This window comes from Daktulosphaira vitifoliae, unplaced genomic scaffold (assembly GCF_025091365.1).
Source record: "Daktulosphaira vitifoliae isolate Bord-2020 unplaced genomic scaffold, ASM2509136v1 Scaffold_2, whole genome shotgun sequence".
In the NCBI taxonomy this organism is placed as follows: Eukaryota; Metazoa; Arthropoda; class Insecta; order Hemiptera; family Phylloxeridae; genus Daktulosphaira; species Daktulosphaira vitifoliae.
In genome coordinates, this window is record NW_026099573.1 from 45304192 (window position 1) to 45324936 (window position 20745).

At 24.5% G+C, this 20745-nt stretch overlaps 2 protein-coding genes across 6 annotated transcripts; one reads left to right on the forward strand and one right to left on the reverse strand.

Annotated features, from left to right (window-relative positions):
• The first annotated feature begins 20 nt into the window (after positions 1–20).
• Positions 21–4087, forward strand: LOC126899249 (histone acetyltransferase type B catalytic subunit). Of its 4 annotated transcripts, none has more exons than XM_050673923.1 (10): positions 21–153; positions 1244–1312; positions 1378–1453; positions 2033–2153; positions 2230–2365; positions 2424–2583; positions 2783–2997; positions 3090–3241; positions 3490–3606; positions 3668–4087. In XM_050673923.1, exons 2-10 carry the CDS (start codon positions 1264–1266, stop codon positions 3830–3832), a joined length of 1191 nt encoding a protein of 396 aa, XP_050529880.1. In that variant the 5' UTR covers positions 21–153; positions 1244–1263; the 3' UTR covers positions 3833–4087. The 4 variants fall into 4 exon arrangements, with proteins under 4 accessions (XP_050529880.1, XP_050529879.1, XP_050529878.1 ...); XM_050673922.1 differs by lacking the exon at positions 21–153 and adding an exon at positions 345–390; XM_050673921.1 differs by lacking the exon at positions 21–153 and adding an exon at positions 484–709 and having other exon boundaries at positions 1221–1312.
• Positions 4088–5520: 1433 nt separating this feature from the next.
• LOC126899257 (3'-5' ssDNA/RNA exonuclease TatD) lies at positions 5521–13658 on the reverse strand. 2 transcript variants are annotated; one of them, XM_050673954.1, is made up of 6 exons: positions 13290–13658; positions 13121–13219; positions 12127–12287; positions 8030–8207; positions 5985–6147; positions 5521–5863 (listed from the first exon to the last, which is right to left on the reverse strand). In XM_050673954.1, the coding sequence occupies exons 1-6, from the start codon at positions 13438–13440 to the stop codon at positions 5704–5706; spliced, it is 912 nt and encodes a 303-aa protein (XP_050529911.1). In that variant the 5' UTR covers positions 13441–13658; the 3' UTR covers positions 5521–5703. The 2 variants fall into 2 exon arrangements, with proteins under 2 accessions (XP_050529911.1, XP_050529910.1); XM_050673953.1 differs by having other exon boundaries at positions 8021–8207.
• Positions 13659–20745: the final 7087 nt, after the last annotated feature.

Sequence of the window (20745 nt, forward strand, 5' to 3'; positions counted from 1 at the left end):
TACAAACTAAGGAATCATGACTAGTATCATTTGGTTGGTAATCTACACACAAAGTTGATTTCAGCGACAGTTTTATAAAATAAATCTAATATTTGGTATTATATTCAATATATACAGTAAGCTTATGGCTCATTCCATAATAACTGATATTAGGTAAGTAAGAATTAATGAAATTAATAAGATGGATGTGAAATGTACTTGTAATTTATTTATTGTTAATATCACCCAACTGAATCGAATAATAATTCATTGTTATCAATTTATTATGAAAAAAGGCGCAAAGTTTTTTTATTGATATCATTCAAATATCAAAACCGTACAAGCTTTTGATTTATGAAATTATTATAACGGCAGAACACTTCTTCCACGAAAAGTATTTAATCCCACAAGGTACTAACCCTTAAACCTTACATTCAATAGTATGATTTTTTCGCTCAAATGACGTTTGTACATTTTAGTTATATTTTGTTATTGATAATAGTTGAAGTTTTATTACATTTTCGAAGTGTCCGCCAGTTTTATTGTAAACTTTTAATTGAAATTAACAAGTCTGTCTGGCCACGAGTTGTTTTTACATTAAAAGTTAACTTTTAACTATCATTAGCTGACACAAACCAACTTTAATTCATAATTTATAATTTATAATTAAATTCCTTAATCTAATAAGACGTAAAGGTTTTTTGTGAAAAACGCTTTGAAAATAAACCATGTAATGTATTAAATATATTATTTTAACATTTTTCAGTATCTATCATCTAATTAATTAATATTACTATCGATATGTTTATGTTAACAATATTATTTGAATACATTTTATCTCTCATCTAGGATTATATGTTTATATTCATATAATATAATTTCTCAAAAATTAACATAATTAACTATTTCAGTTATTCTCGTACGTGATTTAAAAAATAATAATAGCATAAAAATGTAGGTTGTATTGTAATAACCATCGCATAAAGTTGGAGTGTAGGAGAATTTTACTTAAAGTAATAGCTAGTTAGAAATCAAGATAAACATTGACTGTATGTTTTTAAGAGAATTATGATTGGAACGAAAATAAGTAGTTCTTTATACCATTTTAGGAAATAAGAATTGATAATGTGTATGTAGATAATGAGACAAAATATAATAGCATATAAAAAGATGTATTATATTTAGATAAGATAGATTAAGTTTAATAATAATAGTGTTAATTATATTTGTCTAATTTTTAGATTTTTGTATTTTATTTTCATAGCTATTTGCAAAAATTGAGTCATGGAGCAATATATTGTCAGCAGTAATAGTGCACTAGAATTGAAATTAGGTATATTTAAATGCAACAATTGTTTTTGCAGTAACTTCCTATTATTGTATTTAAATAATTTTTAGTGCGTAAAGTCAGTGATATAGGAGATACAAAAACTGCTTTTCATCCAGATATGACATATCAAGTTTTTGGGAATATGTAAGATTAGTAACAAATATCTAATTTATGTTATAATTCCATGTGAAATTATTAGTTTTACATCATGGAAGCTGTGTGCTATAATATATGTCCAAAACTAATCATTTATTTAAATAAAAGTTATTTTTGAAATTTTCTTTTAATGAGATGGAATTAAGTACGGGTTTTTATTTTATTAATTGTTATCATTTTATATTAAAGCTTTAGAGAACAATTAATAATTTAACATTACATTTCTCCTTAAATGTTAAATAATACCAGTGTATATTTATAATTAAATTAAAAAATAATTTTTGTTTGAAATACTAAGTGAGTTAAATTCAATTATTTCATCAATTTGTAGTTTTAATTATACTTATTTAAGGACCTTTTATTAGATCTCATACAAAAAAAAAATTAAGTAGTTGACATGTATGTTATAATTAGATATATAAGCAAAAAATATTTGTTTCTATATAGATTTTTACAATATACTCTAAATTGAATAAAAATAATTATTTTCTATGATTATAATTTTTATAGATATTTTATCTAAAATATTTTATTAATTTTTGAAGATTTTCATTGTAAAATTTTCAGGGAGAAAATATTTGGTTACAAAGATCTTGTTGTTAAAATGTATTACACAGCTTGCTCTTTAAAACTGTACATTGGTGTTGAATATTCAACAAAAGTAGACCCTAGCAAATTTGATGTAAATGTATGTTATTTACATACTAATATAGTATCTAATTGTAGCATTAAAATAATTTTAACATCAATTCATTTTTCTTCAGCCTGATGACATAATGGAAAAACTTAAAGAATACATTAGTCCAGATTTCTGTACTAATTTAAATTTATTTGAAAAATATTTAGAAAATGAGTCTTCTTTAAAGCCATATGGAAAGTTACTTGATGAGTTTTTAATAAGTGAGTTGTGTAAAAAATTGGTATTTTATTGATTATAATTTTTAATACTGTATTCTAGGTGATCATAATGATCAAATAAAGTATGAAGTTTATGTAATTGAAGATGAAAATACTTCATTTAAAGATTATTTTAATCAACTACAAACATTTGTACTATGGTATATTGATGCCTCAAATTTTATTGATTTTGATGACTCAAAGTGGAAAATTTTTATGATGTAAGATTTGTATAATTATATGTAATCGTTAATTAGGTTTTTTCTAATTTAAAAAAATATAAGGGTGAGAAAATTTAAAAAAAATTCAGTTTAATCAATTTATAAAACCTAAATGAAAAAGGTAAACAATCATCTATTTGGGGCAATGTAGAGTATCACTGCTAGTAATTATATATAAATTTATTAAAATAATTTTTAGGTATGAACTTTTTAAAAATGAAAATGGTGATCAATGTTATGCTCCAATCGGGTATTGTACAATTTATGAATATTATGCTTATCCTGATAAAATTCGACCAAGAATCAGTCAAATGTTAATTTTACCACCTTTTCAAAGAAAAGGATTATGTGCTAAACTTATAAATTCTGTTTACAAATATTATTCATTAAAATCAGATGTTATTGATATTACAGGTAAAATATGTCTAAACGTACAATTTTGAATTGATTGGTATGTGATAAAAAAAAAATTTTTAAATTAATTTAATTTTAACAAAAATTGTTAGTTGAAAGTCCAAATGATGAATTTCAAATTGTTCGTGATTTTGTTGATGCAAGTAATTTCTGCCAATTAAAGTCTTTTGATAAGGAAAAACTAAAGAATTTACAATATAAAGAAATGGTTGAAGAATTTAAAAGACATTATAAAATAAATCCAGTTTGTATATTTCAATATTATATCATTAAATTATTAATGTGATTAGAAGTTAAAATTATAAGTGATTTTAAATTTGAAGAGAAAATATTTTAAAAAGTACTTTTTTTTTGCATTAATAAAAATAACAGAGTTGGACATTTTAAAATTAGATAATTAAAAAAACATTTGATAATTTTCAAATTTCCATTTATAAACAAAAGATTTTCAAATTAATTATATTAAAACTTTTTTTTTAATAATTGTCACAGAAACAAATCCGTCGGATTCTAGAAATAATACTATTACAAAATACCAATCGTTTTGATTTAAACGAGTATAATAAATACAAAAAATTTGTTAAAGCAAGATTAAATTGGCCTCTTCAGGTAAAATATTATTTTATACAGTTATGTTTTTATTTTATTATATTTTATTTTTAAAATATAGAAAAAACCAACAAAATTGATGCTAGCTATGCCTCCAGGAGAAGCTGATAAAATTTTGAAAGCTGATGCTGCTGAAAAACTTGAAGAAGTAGATGTAGAATACAATGAATTAGAACTCTTTTATGATAGAGTAATAAAAAGACTAGAGAACAAACAAAATATATAAATCTAAATGCTTTGTCAAAAAAGTTATTTATTATTATTTAATGTGAAATAGTATAATTTTCCGTTTAAGTCTACTATTTTTATTGTATTAATATACATTATTGTATGTGTTTGTTCCTCTTCTTTAAGGCAATAGTTAGAAACTATACAATGTAATATTTTTACTGTTTAAATTGATTTTTTATACTTGCAACTTTTTTTTAAATTTAATTTTATTTACAATAAAAATTAAGTCAATTTTATGTTTGTAAAGATACATTGCAGTAGATCATTTTTAACAGTTTCCTTTATAAACACTTATTATGAAACAAACCAAGGTTAAAAGTGTGCACAACTCCAGTGGTACAAATACAGCAAATATTATCTTAAACTTAAAATAATTCTTAAATATTTTAAAAATATCAGATATTTTGTTTATAATAATAAAAAAAACAAGTACTCATCATATAATAGACTATAAAAAAAAAATTAAAATATTTTTACAAAAAATTGAATTTTAAGTATAATATCATCTCATTTATGATATTATATTATATGGCCAACAGTATGTTGGCCATAAAATTTTTTGATGAGATCAATTATTTTTAAATTATTTCAACTTGAATTTTGAAAGTGTTCCGGATACTCTGACACTTTTATAGATATCTTAAATTAAAGATAATGTAATATACTATATTATGGAAAAAAAATGTTCGGACTTTATTTTGTCTTCACAGTGAAAATAGTTACCAAATGTTATTTTTAAATTAAAATTCTCGATTTTATATTTTACATTTTTAACTTTATAATGCTGTAACTTATTGAAAAGTGTATGAATCAATACAATTTTTTTATGAGAAATAATATTTATATCATTTGAAAAACTTATTTTTTTAAATCGGACACCATTTTCCTTAACATATTTATATATTATAAATATATATAGATATTTATTTATTCATATATTACACTTATAAATCATAAAACTTGTAATCAGTATATAAATAAGGAAATAGAAGATCATATAGCTTTTAGAATATTCCACCAATTTTTTAAAATTAAACACTACAGATTTGCATCTAAGCGTTTTTTATAATAGTGATTTTAATTACTGTCTGATATCATTATAGTTGACCCAACTATGCCACAATCCCACTGTGCTAGATTTTTTTAATTTAATATTGTATCTTAATAGTCTAAACCAGTGGTCGGCAACCTTTTTTAATTCTCGGGCCACATTTACAAATTAAAAAGAGTTCGCGGGCCAGATAAAAAAAAAAAATTTATAATTACATTATTTATTATGCAAAAAAATACTATCTAAAACTTAAAATAATAATATGACTTATATAAAATACCCGTACCAAAAACGCAACGTTCAATTATATTTATACAAAATGATATTCAATTAAATTAGTCGATTTAGAATTTAAAGCGGGCCGTATTCAATAGCCACGCGGGCCGGATACGGCCCGCGGGCCGCCGGTTGCCGACCACTGGTCTAAGGCAATAATTTATTATGAAATACGACTATAAGAAATAATAATTTTTTTTGTTTTTAATATTCATATTTTTCTTCAATTATTCAAGTTTTGTCAAGTATAGAAAAAATTACTAAGGCTAGGTTCATATGGACGTGCGTCAGTTAATCGCTTGTGTAAAAATCAAGGACATAAATTATACATATATCAATAATTAAAATTTGTCAAATGGCACATAGTATAATTTATTAATAAATTAAATTTTAATTTTATTAAGGGTTATTCCAAGGTCAACATAAATAATTTCTAAATCACATAAAGAAACAATATAAATATCCATCTATCAAAATAAAGTTTAAAATAACATAACACAAACAATTTTAGATTAAATATCTTTATGTACACATCTATTTTATGACATTCCAAATATTTTTAAAGCATTGAATGATGATGCTAAAGCAACTTCATCGGGTTTCTTACCAATAAATCCTGCAATTAATTCTACAATTATAGGTAAAGAACATGGTTCATTCCGGTGAAATGTACAATAACGTTGTAGAAATCCAAGAGATCTAAAATAGTATAAAATAATATTACACAAGCTTTAAGTAAATTTATTTTTTAAATTACATTCATTTTTTTTTCAGTTATAAATTTATAATTTGTTATTTATTCTATAATTACTGATCTTACCTTTGAGTTAGAGTAGATTTAATAGCTTCCGAAATATTAGCTGCTCTTGCATTAGGGTACATAAAAGGAGAATCTGTTTGAACCAATATTTTATCTAAAGTTAATTTACCCGCATTAAGGAGCTTCTTTATACCATTTCCAGAACTATCTTTACATAATCCACCTAAAAATAAATAAATAAATCTTATTTATATTTCAATGTATATAAATAAATCAAAACAAAATATAATGTATGTTTTTACAAAAAAATGTTCCATAGTAAATATTCAAACATTTTAAATAAATCAATTTTTTTTTGTAATGTTCAATTTTAAACTAGTTGATGTCTGGCCATTTTAACATTAAAAAAAATTTGTTCATACTCTTTTGTGAAACCCTTTTGTTCAATTGGTAATTATTTAAATAATAAGTGTGAAGGCAAATATAAAGTCAGTAAAAAATTGTAGTAGGAGAGAATACTTTCACTTAAGAAAACAACATAAAAAGACCAGTACATTCAGGACACATTACAGAGGGGATCTGCACACAGGGAACCATTATATATTGAAAGAAATTAAAATCAATATCATAAAATATTTGATGAGACTGTATTAAATATCAGTACTAATTGAAACTGTAATTTATCATAAGCTTAGAACAATGTAAGGGGTCTCCCTCCTTTTAATACGCTTATTAGATGTACACTAAAATTTTAAAAACTTCCTAAATATATTTATAATAATCTTGCATTTAATATATATATTTTTACATTTTTTTTTACTTTGATCTATTTATTTGTTAAATTTATGGCAAAATTGAGGTAAGTATAGATGATATCTGACAGTAATTAAAATCACTATCATAAGAAACGCTTTAATGCAAATCTGTAGATTGAAATTGATGGATAATTACAAAATCAATATCAACTCCTATTTCCTTATTTATATTCTGATTACAAGTTTTATGATATATATGTTTAATTATGAATAATTATTTAATAAATTTATTCAACTTTGACGACTGCACATACAAGATAGGTCGCCAGGACAAATAATTTTTTTTAACTTAAAATATGTAACATAAGCTTTAATATAATATATATTAAAAAAACACAGTATTTTCGGAATATTTTCAAAAGTTAAACTGAAAAAGTTGCTTTTTATGCATATGTTTCAAGTTTTGACACCCTTGTATAGTGAGAAATTGTCCGATTTGAAAATATGTATGTCGAATGATAGGGGTATATATAAAGTATTTAGAAACAAATTTGTGTTGATCCATATATTCTTCAAAAAGTTATAGTAAATTATATTAAAAATATAACATCGAAAATTTTAACACAAAAATAGCATGTTTTTAACCATGACAGCTATTTGTAACTAATAAGTCGTTGAGACAAATTTTTTTTTTTAACATAAACTATAATTTAACATATGTTTAAGAACACAGTATTTCTGGAACATTTCAAAAGTTAAATTGTAAAAATTGACTTTTGTGAAAAAGTTACTATTTTGAATCCCCCCTGTAGGCACGTAAATGGTCAATTTTCAAAAAATTTAAATCAAATAAAAAGAAAATATCTAAGATTTCAATATAAAAACAAATTATTTTGATTGGTTAGTTTCTGAAAAAGTAATGGCAGTTTTAAAAAATAAAAATGTTGAAATTTAACAATTTTAAAAATTATAATTTTTTGGGGGAAATACCCCATATACAAGGAACGAAGGAAATTCTTTTCAATTTTTAAGTACAATGTCTTCAATAAGAATCAATTTGTGATTTTTTTATAGTAAAGAAAGTGTTCCTTGGAGAGCTGAGAAGAAGTGGCAACAGACATAAGAAAATAGATACATCTTAGTAAAAGTAATACCTCCTCCCGCTTTGCATCGAAGCTAAAAAGAAAAAACAAAAAATTTTGAGATTTATAAAATAAAAATTTTTTATCAATTAAAAATTAATTCTAATACATTTTCATTCCATTTTTAATACTAATAGCCGTATTTGAAATTCTGTTATAAGAGCTTTTTAAATTAGGACTTATTGTACTTATTATTAACCTGTTATACCAATATACATTCCAAAGTTTATATAATCTGTAGCTTCTTCAAAAGTTCCCGTAAATGAATGTAATATAGTAGTAGGTAGTGTGGTAGTTGAGTATGATTTTAAGATGCGAAGAAAATCATCATGGGCACCTTTTTGATGCAATAATATTGGTTTTTTAAGTTCTAAAGCCAAAGATAACTGAAAAATGCAAAATAAAATTTAAGAAATAATTTATTTAAAGAAATATCTTTTTATTCATCAAAGTTATTTATTCTAACCTGAATCCTTTTGTAAGCATAATAAAAAATTTCAATTTAATTAGACTGTTAGTATATAAAAATTTTGAACGACAGATTTCCAAAAAAGAATGAGACTGATTTTTATTTTTAAGACAAAGATAAACAAAACAAGCCCATAATCGTTTTGATATTATAATAGTTAGGTTTTCGAGAGAAACCTAAATAAAACATTTTTTGTATACCTCTCTTATAGTGCCTACAACATGAGTAACAAAACCGCAAGTCAAAACTAATTGTTATTATTCTTTACACAGATCAACGAATAAATGACAGGAAAGTAAATGGGGTTTACTACAGTAGAGTATCTATTTTTAAAACTCATAATTAGTCTTAATTATAGACCATTTATGGTACTTATCTCATAAATGCCAATTATTTTTTATTCAAAATGAATGTCATACAAGCATTTTGTACCAACTAATACAATAATGAATATGTCTTATTACAAATTAGTTGTGCAAAGTTGGGTTTTGCACCTCGACAATGTGTTCACACATTCTGTCAATATCACTACATGATTTTTGAAAAAGACAAGAAATATATTAAAGAAATCAAGTTTGAATAGAATGCCAAGGTAAAACATAATTTCGAAGGGTACCTCAAATAGCTTCTACAAAGATCTTTTCAGAGCATTACTAAAAGTAGAAAGAGAAGGAGACCAATGTATTCAAACAATTATAGTTTTAAATTGTAATAAAAAACCCAGCACAGTGGAGTCGCGGCATAGTGGAGATGTTGCATAGTTGGGTCCAGTATAGATTTAATCTGACAGTGATTAAAATCACTATCATAAGAAACGCTTCGATGCAAATCAGTAGATAGTGTTTAATTCTAAGAAATTGGTGGATAATTACAAAAGCTACATTATCTGCTAGTTTCTTATTAATACCCTGATTAAGATAAAGTATGTCGAATGAAAAAGGGATTATTAAAAAATATTATTTCTCATAAAAAAATTGTGTTGATTCGTACACTTTTCAATGAGTTATAGCATTATAAAGTTAAAAATGTAACCAACCCAACCCAACATCAACTCCTATTTCCTTAATTATATCCAGATTAGTAATTATTTTAATTATATATTATATAATTTTTATAATTAATTATTTTCAAATTATTATTGATTTTTAATATGTTAAAAGTAATCATTTTGAACCTACTTCTTTTTGTTCTTTAAAGTGAAAGTTTTAATAAAAAAAAAATGAATTTATTACCATAACTTTTAACTCAACTTGCAAGTTTGAAATAAATATTATTAAATAGAAAAAAATGAAATTGGTAGATTATTTCAAAAACAACAATAACACTTATTCCCTTAATTTTACCCCGATTTATAACTATAATATATGAATACATAATAATTACAGTAATTAAATTGAGTATGAAAGTGGTATTCAATAATATAATATTGTAATTTTTACGGAGATATTATAAAAATAAAAAGGAGTTGTATATTCATATACTTTTAATGCGTATACAAATTTAAAGGAATTTATGCAATACTTTTTAATAAAAAAATTTTGTTACTTATGAATAAATACACTAAACAAAAGGAACTTTCATCAGAAAAAAAATATACTTTTCTAAATAAACTTTTCGTGATGTTTTCAAATGTGCAATTAAACTTTTTCTATTACTTCTAAGTTTTAATATTATTACTTATTATTAAAAAATAAGTATTTACATATAAAAAAAAATAATTAAGAACAAAAAAAATTGTATTAAATTAATACTGATTTTGATTTTTAATATGTTAAAGGTAATCATTTTGAACCTATTTTTTATTGTCTTTTAAAGTGAAAGTTTTAATGAAAAATACCTTCTCAGCTTCGCATCGAAGCTAAAAAATGAATTTGTTACCATAACTTATAGTTCAACTTGCAAGTTTGAAATTGACATTATTAAATTGAAAAAAATGAAATTTTTAAGATTAATATGCAATCTGGAAATTTTATAATTACTAATTACAGTACATTTGTCAGAAAAATTCGATTTTTTTACATTTTTATCGTAATAGATAACTGAAATAGAAAGAATAGTAATCATATCCTAATAACTTTTGGTGTTTAAAAAAATTCTGCAATTGAAATATTCAGAACTTAATTAATTTTAATAATTTACTTTAATTAAATGAACCAATCAAACCAAAGTAGTTAAAAAGATTTACTCAATTGAGCATATTATCAAAAATATAATTATAATTGTAAAACTCCATCGTTAACTTCAGGTGAAACTAAAAATCATTTTTTTTTTAAATTTATGATTTATATAGCAAAATATTACTAAAAAATTTGGCATATTATAGACTGGTAGTAGCACACAGAAATAGAGTTAAAAAATTAATAAATTATAAAGTAAAATTATTTACTTTTGTAGTTGAATACTTTTATCATATCAAATTTAATTCGACAATAAATAATTTAAGAATATTAAAAATTAATGATTTTAATTGTTTGTATGGACAAATCTAGTTAAGCTACTTTTTATTTGAATAAGGAATATTTTTTTGATTTTTAAGAGTAATAACTTAAACTAATCATTAACTTAAATATCATAAACTTAAATGAATCATTTGACGTATCGTTGAAAAAAGTAGGTCTAGTGAGGGTTGGCAAAATAAATCGTAGCCAGAAAAAGAACCACATAGTAAAATAATATTAACATGAATATCAATTTCTTCTCACGAGGGGAGACTATAGTGATAAGATCCTTTATATTTATTGAAATTATTGAATCTAAATGAGATAAATATCAAATGATTTGAAAATTCTATTCTAACTCAAAAAAAAAATGCAAAATTTTAGAAGCCACAAACGGATTTGAACCTCGTACCCTAGGCGTTAAAGATCAAGGTGTTACCCATTCGGCAACTATTCGTTGATTTTTGTTGCATGATAAAATTGGCTATTTAAGCTAACTCAAATTTAAAAATTACTTTTTCGACTTTAAAAAAGTAAAAAATGTTAATAAGTATAATATCATATGTCTTATGAACTTTATTCTATGTCAATGAAATTATATAATATTCATGAAAGTCAGTTTATTCCCCTAATAAAATATTTTAAAATAAAATAAAATACAAAACCTAGAATTTTAATAAAAAATAGCATATTTTTAAATACGGTAGCCTTTTGCGCATAGAAGATAGGTCGTCGGGACAAATTTTTTTTTTTCATTTTATAGTACATAAAATAAGCTTTAATTTGATATATGTTTAAAGGACGCAGTATTTCCGGAACATTTTCAAAAATTAAGTTGAAAAAGTTAGTTTTTGTAAAAAAGTTGCAATTTTAAATCCCCCCCCATGAGCAGGTTAAGTGTTAAATTTTCAAAAAAATTATATCAAATGAAAGGAAAATATCTAAGGTTTTAGTTTAAAAAAAAATTATGTTGATTTGTTGATTTTTGAAAAAGTTATGGAAGTTTTAAGAAAAAAAAGTGAAAAAAATGACAAAATTTGTCGATTTTTAAATTTGTAATTTTTTTGGATATTTCCCCCATTTGCGGGGAACGAGGGAAAATTTTTAAATTTTTAAGGGTAATGTCTTCAACTAGATACAATTTGTGATCTTTTGACGTATTGTTAAAAGAAATCGGTCTAGTGAGAGCTGAGAAAAAGTAGTGACAGACACAAAAAAAATAAAAAAAAAAATAAAAAAAAAAATAAACACATCATGGTAAAATTAATACCTTCTCAGCTTCGCATCGAAGCTAAAAAAATTTATTATGATTATTTTATTCTAAAAAAAAAAACTAATCTTTAAAAATTTAAGTTTTTTCTTTTTTTGGACAACCTATGTAAAAATAATAAATTATACCTGTATTTCAAATACTTTTCTTTGAGTGTCAGGAGTTGAAAAGTCTTTATTATAATCTAATCCACATATACCAATTGCTACACATTCAGAATTACTTGCAATATCTTTTAACTCTTCATAATAGTTGTCATCCCATGACTTTGCTTCATGTGGATGAATACCTAAAAATATTAATAATATTATATGTTAAAAGTATAATTTATTATTTTTAAAAAATAATCTTATAGAGTTGATTTTCAAAAAAATTTAGTATAAGAAACAAATATAAATGTTTGGTACAAAAATTAGTAGACAAACATAAAAAAAATTTAAAGTCAAAAATAATGATTAGACATATAAGTATATGCCTAATAAAATAAAAAATATCAGAGTACAATTCATGTTTACCAAAATGTGAATTTACTTAATTCAATTTGTTCCCCTAATTGATTATTTAAAAAAATTTATACTTATGAACAAATTAAATTAAATGTTTTTATATATTAAATAAATAACTGTAATACACAATATTCCTTAACAAAAAAAAAAAAAAACAAAATTTTCTATTATTTGTTGACCATAACAAGTACAATTAACTTAAAACTACATATTGATGCTTCCTATCAAAAAGGTTGTATACAACATTTTTGTCCAAAATAAACATATCTATTAATAGAGAATTTTAGTACTTCAATCAAAATATTCACAATTCACTTTCAACAAAAATGTCACATACAATGTTTTGTTTTGAAAGCAAATGTATAATTTTTGAAAAAAATACTTGATTAAATCTTGAACTGTAATTAATAAGATTAAGTAAGCAATGAGTTCTTAGGTAGTTTATAGAAACATTTTATAGGATTAATTTGTTAAGAGATAACAGTGAAAAATTTTACCTAAATCTAAAGATTTTTTGTTACACCCACTCCAAAATATAATACTGGCTATGTGCCTATTTTATTATTCAAAACAAATAAATTACATTCTTACACTATAATTTTTAAACTTTAAATACCTGCTGTTGAATATAATGCTCCAGGATAGATTCTAGCTAATCTCAAAGCTTCTTTGCTCGTTTTTAATGAAGTGCATGGAACTATAATTTTTTGTACACCTTCAAAAGTTTATTATTAAAACATGATCAAATAATTGTCATCATAAAAATGTATAACATTAAGACATACCTGAATCTTTAGCTCGTTGTAGAACAGATTCTAAATCTCTACTAAATTTTTTATTAACCATATTTGCTCCAGCATCAATAAGCAAATAGTTATCATAATTTTCTTTAAAAGGATCTATTACTTCTACATTCTCATTATGTTGACTAGCCATTTTTTTTTTTTTTTTTTTTAAAATTTAACAAAATTTACTTGAAAAAGATAAAATTGTGTTGGACTATCATATAGTTTCTAGATAAAAATATAACTAACCTATTAAGCTACCACAAAAAGTCTGAATCAGAATTATAATAAGAAGTCCTAACTACAAATAACTAATTTATTCAAATTATACTATTATATTGGACAATGGAATGCAAAATTAGCAGACGATAATAAATTATCTGTTGCATTTGGTTTTGATAGTTAACAAGGTGAAGTTTGTCAAAACATGATAACAACTGTTTCATACGTGATAAGATAATGGTGGTCTAATACATCTTATAAACAAAAAGTTATAAGGTCTATATCTAATTAATTAATAATGTTATAGCCAACATTTTTAAAACATAAAAAATAAATCTTTTTTAAGAATTATGTAGTCGAGTTTGCTAAACTCAAAGTTCAAATAATCTTCAAAGAACGCATTTTTAGTTGTATACAAGGTAATGATGCGTAGTCATTTTTATTAATTTAGAATAATTACAAACTGTTTAAAATAGATATATTTTATAAAATAACATCATAGGGGCTGGTTGGGTTTGGTTGGCTTCCGGGGAACAAAATCCTAAAGCCCCCTTGATCCATACCCCTTTTGAATTTCAAAAATTACTCAAAGTCGCTCAACCCAAGATGAAGGTAAATTACAAATCATTACTTTAAATTATTATAATTTTCGAACAATTTTTACAATGTTAAGATATGTTTTAGCTTCGATGCGAAGCTGAGAAGGTATTGGTTTTACTATGATGTGTTTTTTTTTTTTTTGTGTCTGTTACCACTTTTTCTCAGCTCTCACCGAACGGATTTCTTTCAACGATACGTCAAAAGATAACAAATCGTATCTAGTCGAAGACATTACCCTCAAAAATTGAAAAAAATTCCCTCGTTCCCCGTAAATGGGGGAAACCTCCAAAAAAATTACAAATTTAAAAATCGCTAATTTTCGAAATTTTTTCAATTTTTTTTACTAAAATATGCCGTAACTTTTTCAAAAATAAACGTATCAATATAATTTTTTTTTATATAAATGCTTGATGTCTTTACCTATCATTTGATATATTTTTTTTGTAAATTTGACCCTTTATCTGCCCACAGGGGGGGATTTAAAAAGACAACTTTTTCACAAAAAATTAACTTTTTCAACTTAACTTTTGAAAATGTTCCGGAAGGTCTGACACTTTTATATATATCTTAAATTAAAGCTAATGTAATATACTTTAATATGAAAAAAATAAAATTGACCTCTGGACTTGTCTTCGTGGTGAAAATGGCTACCAAATGCTATTATTGTGTGAAAATTCTCGATTTTATTTTTTACTTATATTTTTAANTCGATTTTATTTTTTACATTTCAGCTTCGATGCGAAGCTGAGAATGTATTGGTTTTACTAAGATGTGTTTATTTATTTATTTTTTTTTTGTGTCTGTTACCACTTTTTCTCAGCTCTCACCGAACCGATTTCTTTCAACGATACGTCAAAAGATCACAAATCGTATCTAGTCGAAGACATTACCCTTAAAAATTGAAAAAAATTCCCTCGTTCTCCGTAAATGGGGGAAACCTCCAAAAAAATTACAAATTTAAAAATCGCTCACTCGAAATTTTTTCAATTTTTTTTACTAAAATGTGCCGTAACTTTTTCAAAAATGAACATATCAATATAATTAGTCATTACTTGGATGATTTTTTAACTAAAAACTGCCGTAAATTATTTTTTATAGATGCTTGATGTCTTTACCTATCATTTAGTAAATCTTTTTTTAAATTTGACACTTAACCTGCCCACAAGGGGGGATTTAAAATGACAACTTTTTTATAAAAAATTAACTTTTTCAACTTAATATTTGAAAATGTTCCGGAAGGTCTGACACTTTTATATATATCTTAAATTAAAGCTAATGTAATGTACTTTATTATGGAAAAAANTAACATATTAAAAATCAATAATAATTTGAAAATAATTAATTATAAAAATTATATAATATATAATTAAACTAATTACTAATCTGGATATAATTAAGGAAATAGGAGTTGATGTTGGGTTATTTTAATATTATATTTAACTTTATAATGCTATAACTTATTGAAAAGTGTATGGATCCACACAATTTTTTTATGAGAAATAATATTTTTTAATAAACCCTTTTTCATTCGACATACTTTATCTTAATCGAGATATTAATAAGGAACCAGCAGATCAAGTAGCTTTTGGAATAAAACACCAATTTTTTTAAAATTAAACACTATCTAAAGATTTGCATCGAAGCGTTTATTTTTGATAGTGATTTTNTATCAAAGCGTTTATTTTTGGTAGTGATTTTAATCACTGTCAGATATCATTATACTTGATCCAACTATGCCACGTCACCACTGTGCNTCAACTTAAAAATGCTATAACTTTTTGAAAAATGTATATATCAGCCCGTGCTGGGTTTTTATAAATACATTATAAGTACATCTTTCATTTGACATACTTTTTATTAAAATTGGACAATTTCCCCTTATATGGGGGGCGTTTAAAATTTGAAATATTGTAAAAAATATAGATCTTTTTCAACTGAACTTTTGAAAATGTTCCGGAAATACTGCGTCCTTTAAACATATATCAAATCAAAGGTTATGTTATATACTATCAAATGAAAAAAAAAAATTTGTCCCGACATCTTATCTTCTATGTGCAAGTGACTGTCGAAAATTAAAAAAAAATGTAATGTTTGCGATAAAAATTATCTTTTATCGGGATGTTTTTTGTACTTAAAACTGCCATAACTTTTTCAAAAATGAACAAATAAAAATAATATTTTTTTGTATTGAAACCTTAGATATTTCCCTTTCATTTGATATAATTTTTTTTGAAAATCTAACACTTATTCTGCTCACTGGGAGGATTTAAAATAGTAACTTTTTTACAAAAAATAACTTTTTCAACTTAATTTTTGAAAATGTTCCGGAAATACTGCGTCCTTTAAACATATATCAAATTAAAGCTTATTTTATGTACTACAAAATGAAAAAAAAAAATTTGTCCCGACACTTTTTTTTCTACATTTAAACGGCTGCCGTAGTTAAAAAAACACTATTTTTGTGTTAAAATTTTCGATTTTCGATTTTAAATTTTCAACTTAAAAATGCTATAACTTTTTGAAAAATGTATATATCAGCACAAATTTTTTTTTTCTAAATACATTATAAGTACATCTTTCATTTGACATACTTTTTATTAAAATTGGACAATTTCCCCTTATATAGGGGGCGTTCAAAACTTAAAATATTGTAAAAAACATAGATCTTTTTCAACTGAACTTTTGAAAATGTTCCGGAAATACTGCGTCCTTTAAACATATATCAAATCAAAGGTTATGTTATATACTATCAAATGAAAAAACAAAATTTGTCCCGACATCTTATCTTCTATGTGCAAGTGACTGTCGAAAATTAAAAAAAAATGTAATGTTTGCGATAAAAATTATCTTTTATCGGGATGTTTTTTGTACTTAAAACTGCCATAACTTTTTCAAAAATGAACAAATAATGTTGCGTCTGGTTCAATCTGTATAATAAATAAATTGATAATTACGAATGTTTATTAATTGTGGAATGTATCTGTTATTATTATTTTATTGTAAGCTGGCGATTTGTCCGCGCGCGTACGTATATCGAGCATAACTGGTCTTATATTGGTCGGCGACCATCATTATTATTGGTATCGCTTAATCACGTGATAACGAGCGCGAACAAATAAAAATAATATTTTTTTCTATTGAAACCTTAGATATTAATTTGATATAATTTTTTTTGAAAATCTAACACTTATTCTGCTCACTGGGGGGATTTAAAATAGTAACTTTTTTACAAAAAATAACTTTTTTAACTTAATTTTTGAAAATGTTCCGTAAATACTGCGTCCCTTTAAACATATATCAAATTAAAGCTTATTTTATGTACTATAAAATGAAAAAAAAAATTTGTCCCGACCACTTTTTTTTCTACATTTAAACGGCTGCCGTAGTTAAAAAAACACTATTTTTGTGTTAAAATTTTCGATTTTCGATTTTANAAAAATATGCTATTTTAACAAATTTTTTTTTTTTAATTATACACTATCTACAGATTTGCATCGAAGCGTTTTTATAGATGAATAATGTTTTTACCTGTCATTCAGTATATTTTTTTTATAAATCTGATCCTTTACCTATCCACAGAGGGGATTCAAAATGACAACATTTTCACAAAATGATAACAAAGATTATTTTATATATATATATATAAACAAATTTTTATTTTGACTGACCAATACCATCCGCGTGTCATTCGGCTTATATACAGAGTGTTCAGTAAGTCAGGAAACGGGTTTCTATTGTTCTCATTGTTTGTAACAATAACAACACTCTGTATATTAATACGCTTTATTCTAAGAGATATAAAGTATTCATTCCGATTACGAGGGATGATTTCCGTATCGTCATTTTTCGTCACTACTTCCACGTTCTGGGAGGGAGTAATTTGCGCACCTGCTGCTTTCCTTGGATGTGGTAACCATTTCTCTGACTCCCTCTCCGGAATCGAACTCTGATTTCCCGTTACCCGTAACAACCAAGATATTGATAGTAACTACTATCATAACATGAAACTAAAAAGTGAAAAATAAATATAGTTTAAAAAAACTATAAAACACGCTTTAAAAGCACATCGAACTAAAAAGTTAAAAATAATTTTTAAAATAATTATGAACAAAAAATACTAGTATTATTGTGATAAACGCGTGGGTGCTTTGTGCCATATTTTTCGTATATTGAGCGCCCGACGCTTTTATCACAATAATACTAGTATTTTTCGTTCATAATTATTCTAAACTTATTTTAAAAATTATTTTTAACTTTTTAGTTCGATGTGCTTTAAAAGCGTGTTTTTTTTAACTATATTTATTTATCATTTATCATTATTTCAACTGTCAGCTATAAAAATTTGCTAATTTCCGAAGTACTGATCTAAAGGTTATTATCGTTCAGTCGTTTTCTTAATTAGATTATTTTCTATTTTATGAGCTAATTTAATATATATGTAGCCATTTAAATAAAATAAAGTTAAGAAAGGGATAAGGGTGAACCTAAAAAATATAAAACCACGACTCAAAAAAATAACATTTTCAAGATTATTATTATTTTAAAATAAATTTAATGAACAATTATAAATCAGTTACTCTGCTAATATTACTATTACAGTAGTATTAGATACAGTAGTATTTAGGGTATTAGACCATAAAACTATTTAAAAATATTTTAATATAATGTCACACAAATTATATTTAAAATTTTTATAAATCTATTAAGTTTCAAACTTTGTAAAAATCATTAATATTTTTTTAGTTTTAATTTAAAAGTTTAGAAAAAAATTATTGGAGTACATGACCGATTTTAAGCAGCTTCTGCAAATTAAAGTTATACACACGAGGCTTAGATAATTTATGGGAAAATGGTGGGATAAAAACATAAACCTCTTCCCAATATTTTAAATTTATTTTGGTTCCATAAAATATATTTTATAATGGTTTGAACCCACGCCACCTTTAATTTTTTTTTATGTAACAATAATTGTTAATTATTAACATAATATGTAATTTGTATTTTGAAGAGATGGGGTGGTTATATCTATGATTTGCGAGTATCATTAAAACTTAAAAGATGTTGAATTTATTTTTTTTGCAATTGACATCTGGGCGTCCCGAGCCAAGTTTTATTAAAACCACTTCATCAAATCCATCCAAGGATATTACATACTTCAATAAATATAAAATTTGTATTTATTTATTACAAAATTTTTACTAGAAAAAAAAGCCTTGTAGTAGCTTAGTACGAATAAGTATTCATTTAATATTATAATGACAAGACAGCAGACGCAGTACAAAATAGAATAGTAAGGAGCACGGCAATTTATTTTAGTGTTGGTAAGGAATAGTAGTAGTAGTGATTTTATCGCTGTTATTTCACAATTGCAATGAATAGCTGCTCATCAAAACGATTAATAGCAGTGACTGTCATGGCCGGATTTAAGGGCTGCAGCCCAGAGGACCCCAAAAATTTGGTATGCATTGGTATCACAAATATGATAATAATTGTTATTTAATAAATAAAAAAATATATTTCCTTGTTTATGTATAAAGGGCCACCACAATGCATTCCGCCCAGGGGCCACCACATACCTAAGTCCGTCCCTGGTGACTGTTAGTTTTATTTATCAATATTATTACTTTTTTGATCACATTGATAACTGTCACAAATTACTAAGTCAGATTTAACGATTTATTTAAATAAATTGACTATTAGAACGACAATTATTAACAATGTCAATCAATAATGATAATTCCTCATGCTGGCACGATTACTATTATACATTTTTAAATATTTTCCTAGATTACTCGATAACTCTCAGAAAACGAATTTTTGGATAGTTTTTATTTTATTATCTTTAAGTACATTGGATTAACTTCAATGTAGGTTTTAAGAATACAGATTTTTTGAAACATTTTCAAAAATTGAAAAGAAAAAAATTTGTTATGATGATATTATCTCTTCTCAGTATTTTAGTTAATGGTAGAATTTCCAAAAAAACTTTTTATTTTTACTTTTATAATATGCATAGTTTTAATCATTAAGTATAACTTGATAATGAAGTCGGAATATAGGTTGTCCATTTGGGTCTAATTTAGTAACCGTAAATACCACTGGTCACAGGGAAAATAATTTTGTTTACTTAATGAGTCATTTTGATTTAAAAACTACTGAACCGATTTTTATAAAATTTCCATGGGACTAGTTTAAAAGCATGCCATTTTAAATAAAAAAAGAATTTTTGAAATCGGTCTATTAATGGTGGAATTTTAGGTAAAAAAAAAAATATAACCGAATTCATAACCTCTTCCTTTTTTAGAAGTCGGTTAAAAATAAATTATGTTATATGATTACTAGAGTATTCAATTCGGATTCCGCCCTAGTAGCATTATATTGGTTCCCGGTCGGTTCAAGCGACCTACAAGTGCTGGGAAAGTTCGATGTTCAATAATGAACCGTGTAATTTTTTATAAACTCTAGGACAGTTCAGTATTCAATAAATAATAGAGCAATTTTTGGTAAGTGCTAGGATCTTTCAATTTCCAAAATAATTGTACGGTTTCACTTAAGTTCAGGGTTGCAAATAGTAATTTGTCTCTCAGTTAAATACGTTTCATTTTATTGTTTCAGTTTATTAAAAGCGCACGCA

Bases quoted from the DNA above. Each gene is read 5' to 3' on its own strand.
- LOC126899249 (XM_050673923.1), top strand. From the start codon at position 1,264: ATGGAGCAATATATTGTCAGCAGTAATAGTGCACTAGAATTGAAATTA. The intron at 2,366-2,423 runs GTGAGTTGTGTA...ACTGTATTCTAG, and splicing joins ACTTGATGAGTTTTTAATAA to GTGATCATAATGATCAAATA. The intron at 2,998-3,089 runs GTAAAATATGTC...AAAAATTGTTAG, and splicing joins AGATGTTATTGATATTACAG to TTGAAAGTCCAAATGATGAA.
- LOC126899257 (XM_050673953.1), bottom strand. From the start codon at position 13,440: ATGGCTAGTCAACATAATGAGAATGTAGAAGTAATAGATCCTTTTAAA. The intron at 13,220-13,289 runs GTATGTCTTAAT...AAACTTTTGAAG, and splicing joins ACAACGAGCTAAAGATTCAG to GTGTACAAAAAATTATAGTT. The intron at 12,288-13,120 runs GTATTTAAAGTT...TAATATTTTTAG, and splicing joins AGCATTATATTCAACAGCAG to GTATTCATCCACATGAAGCA.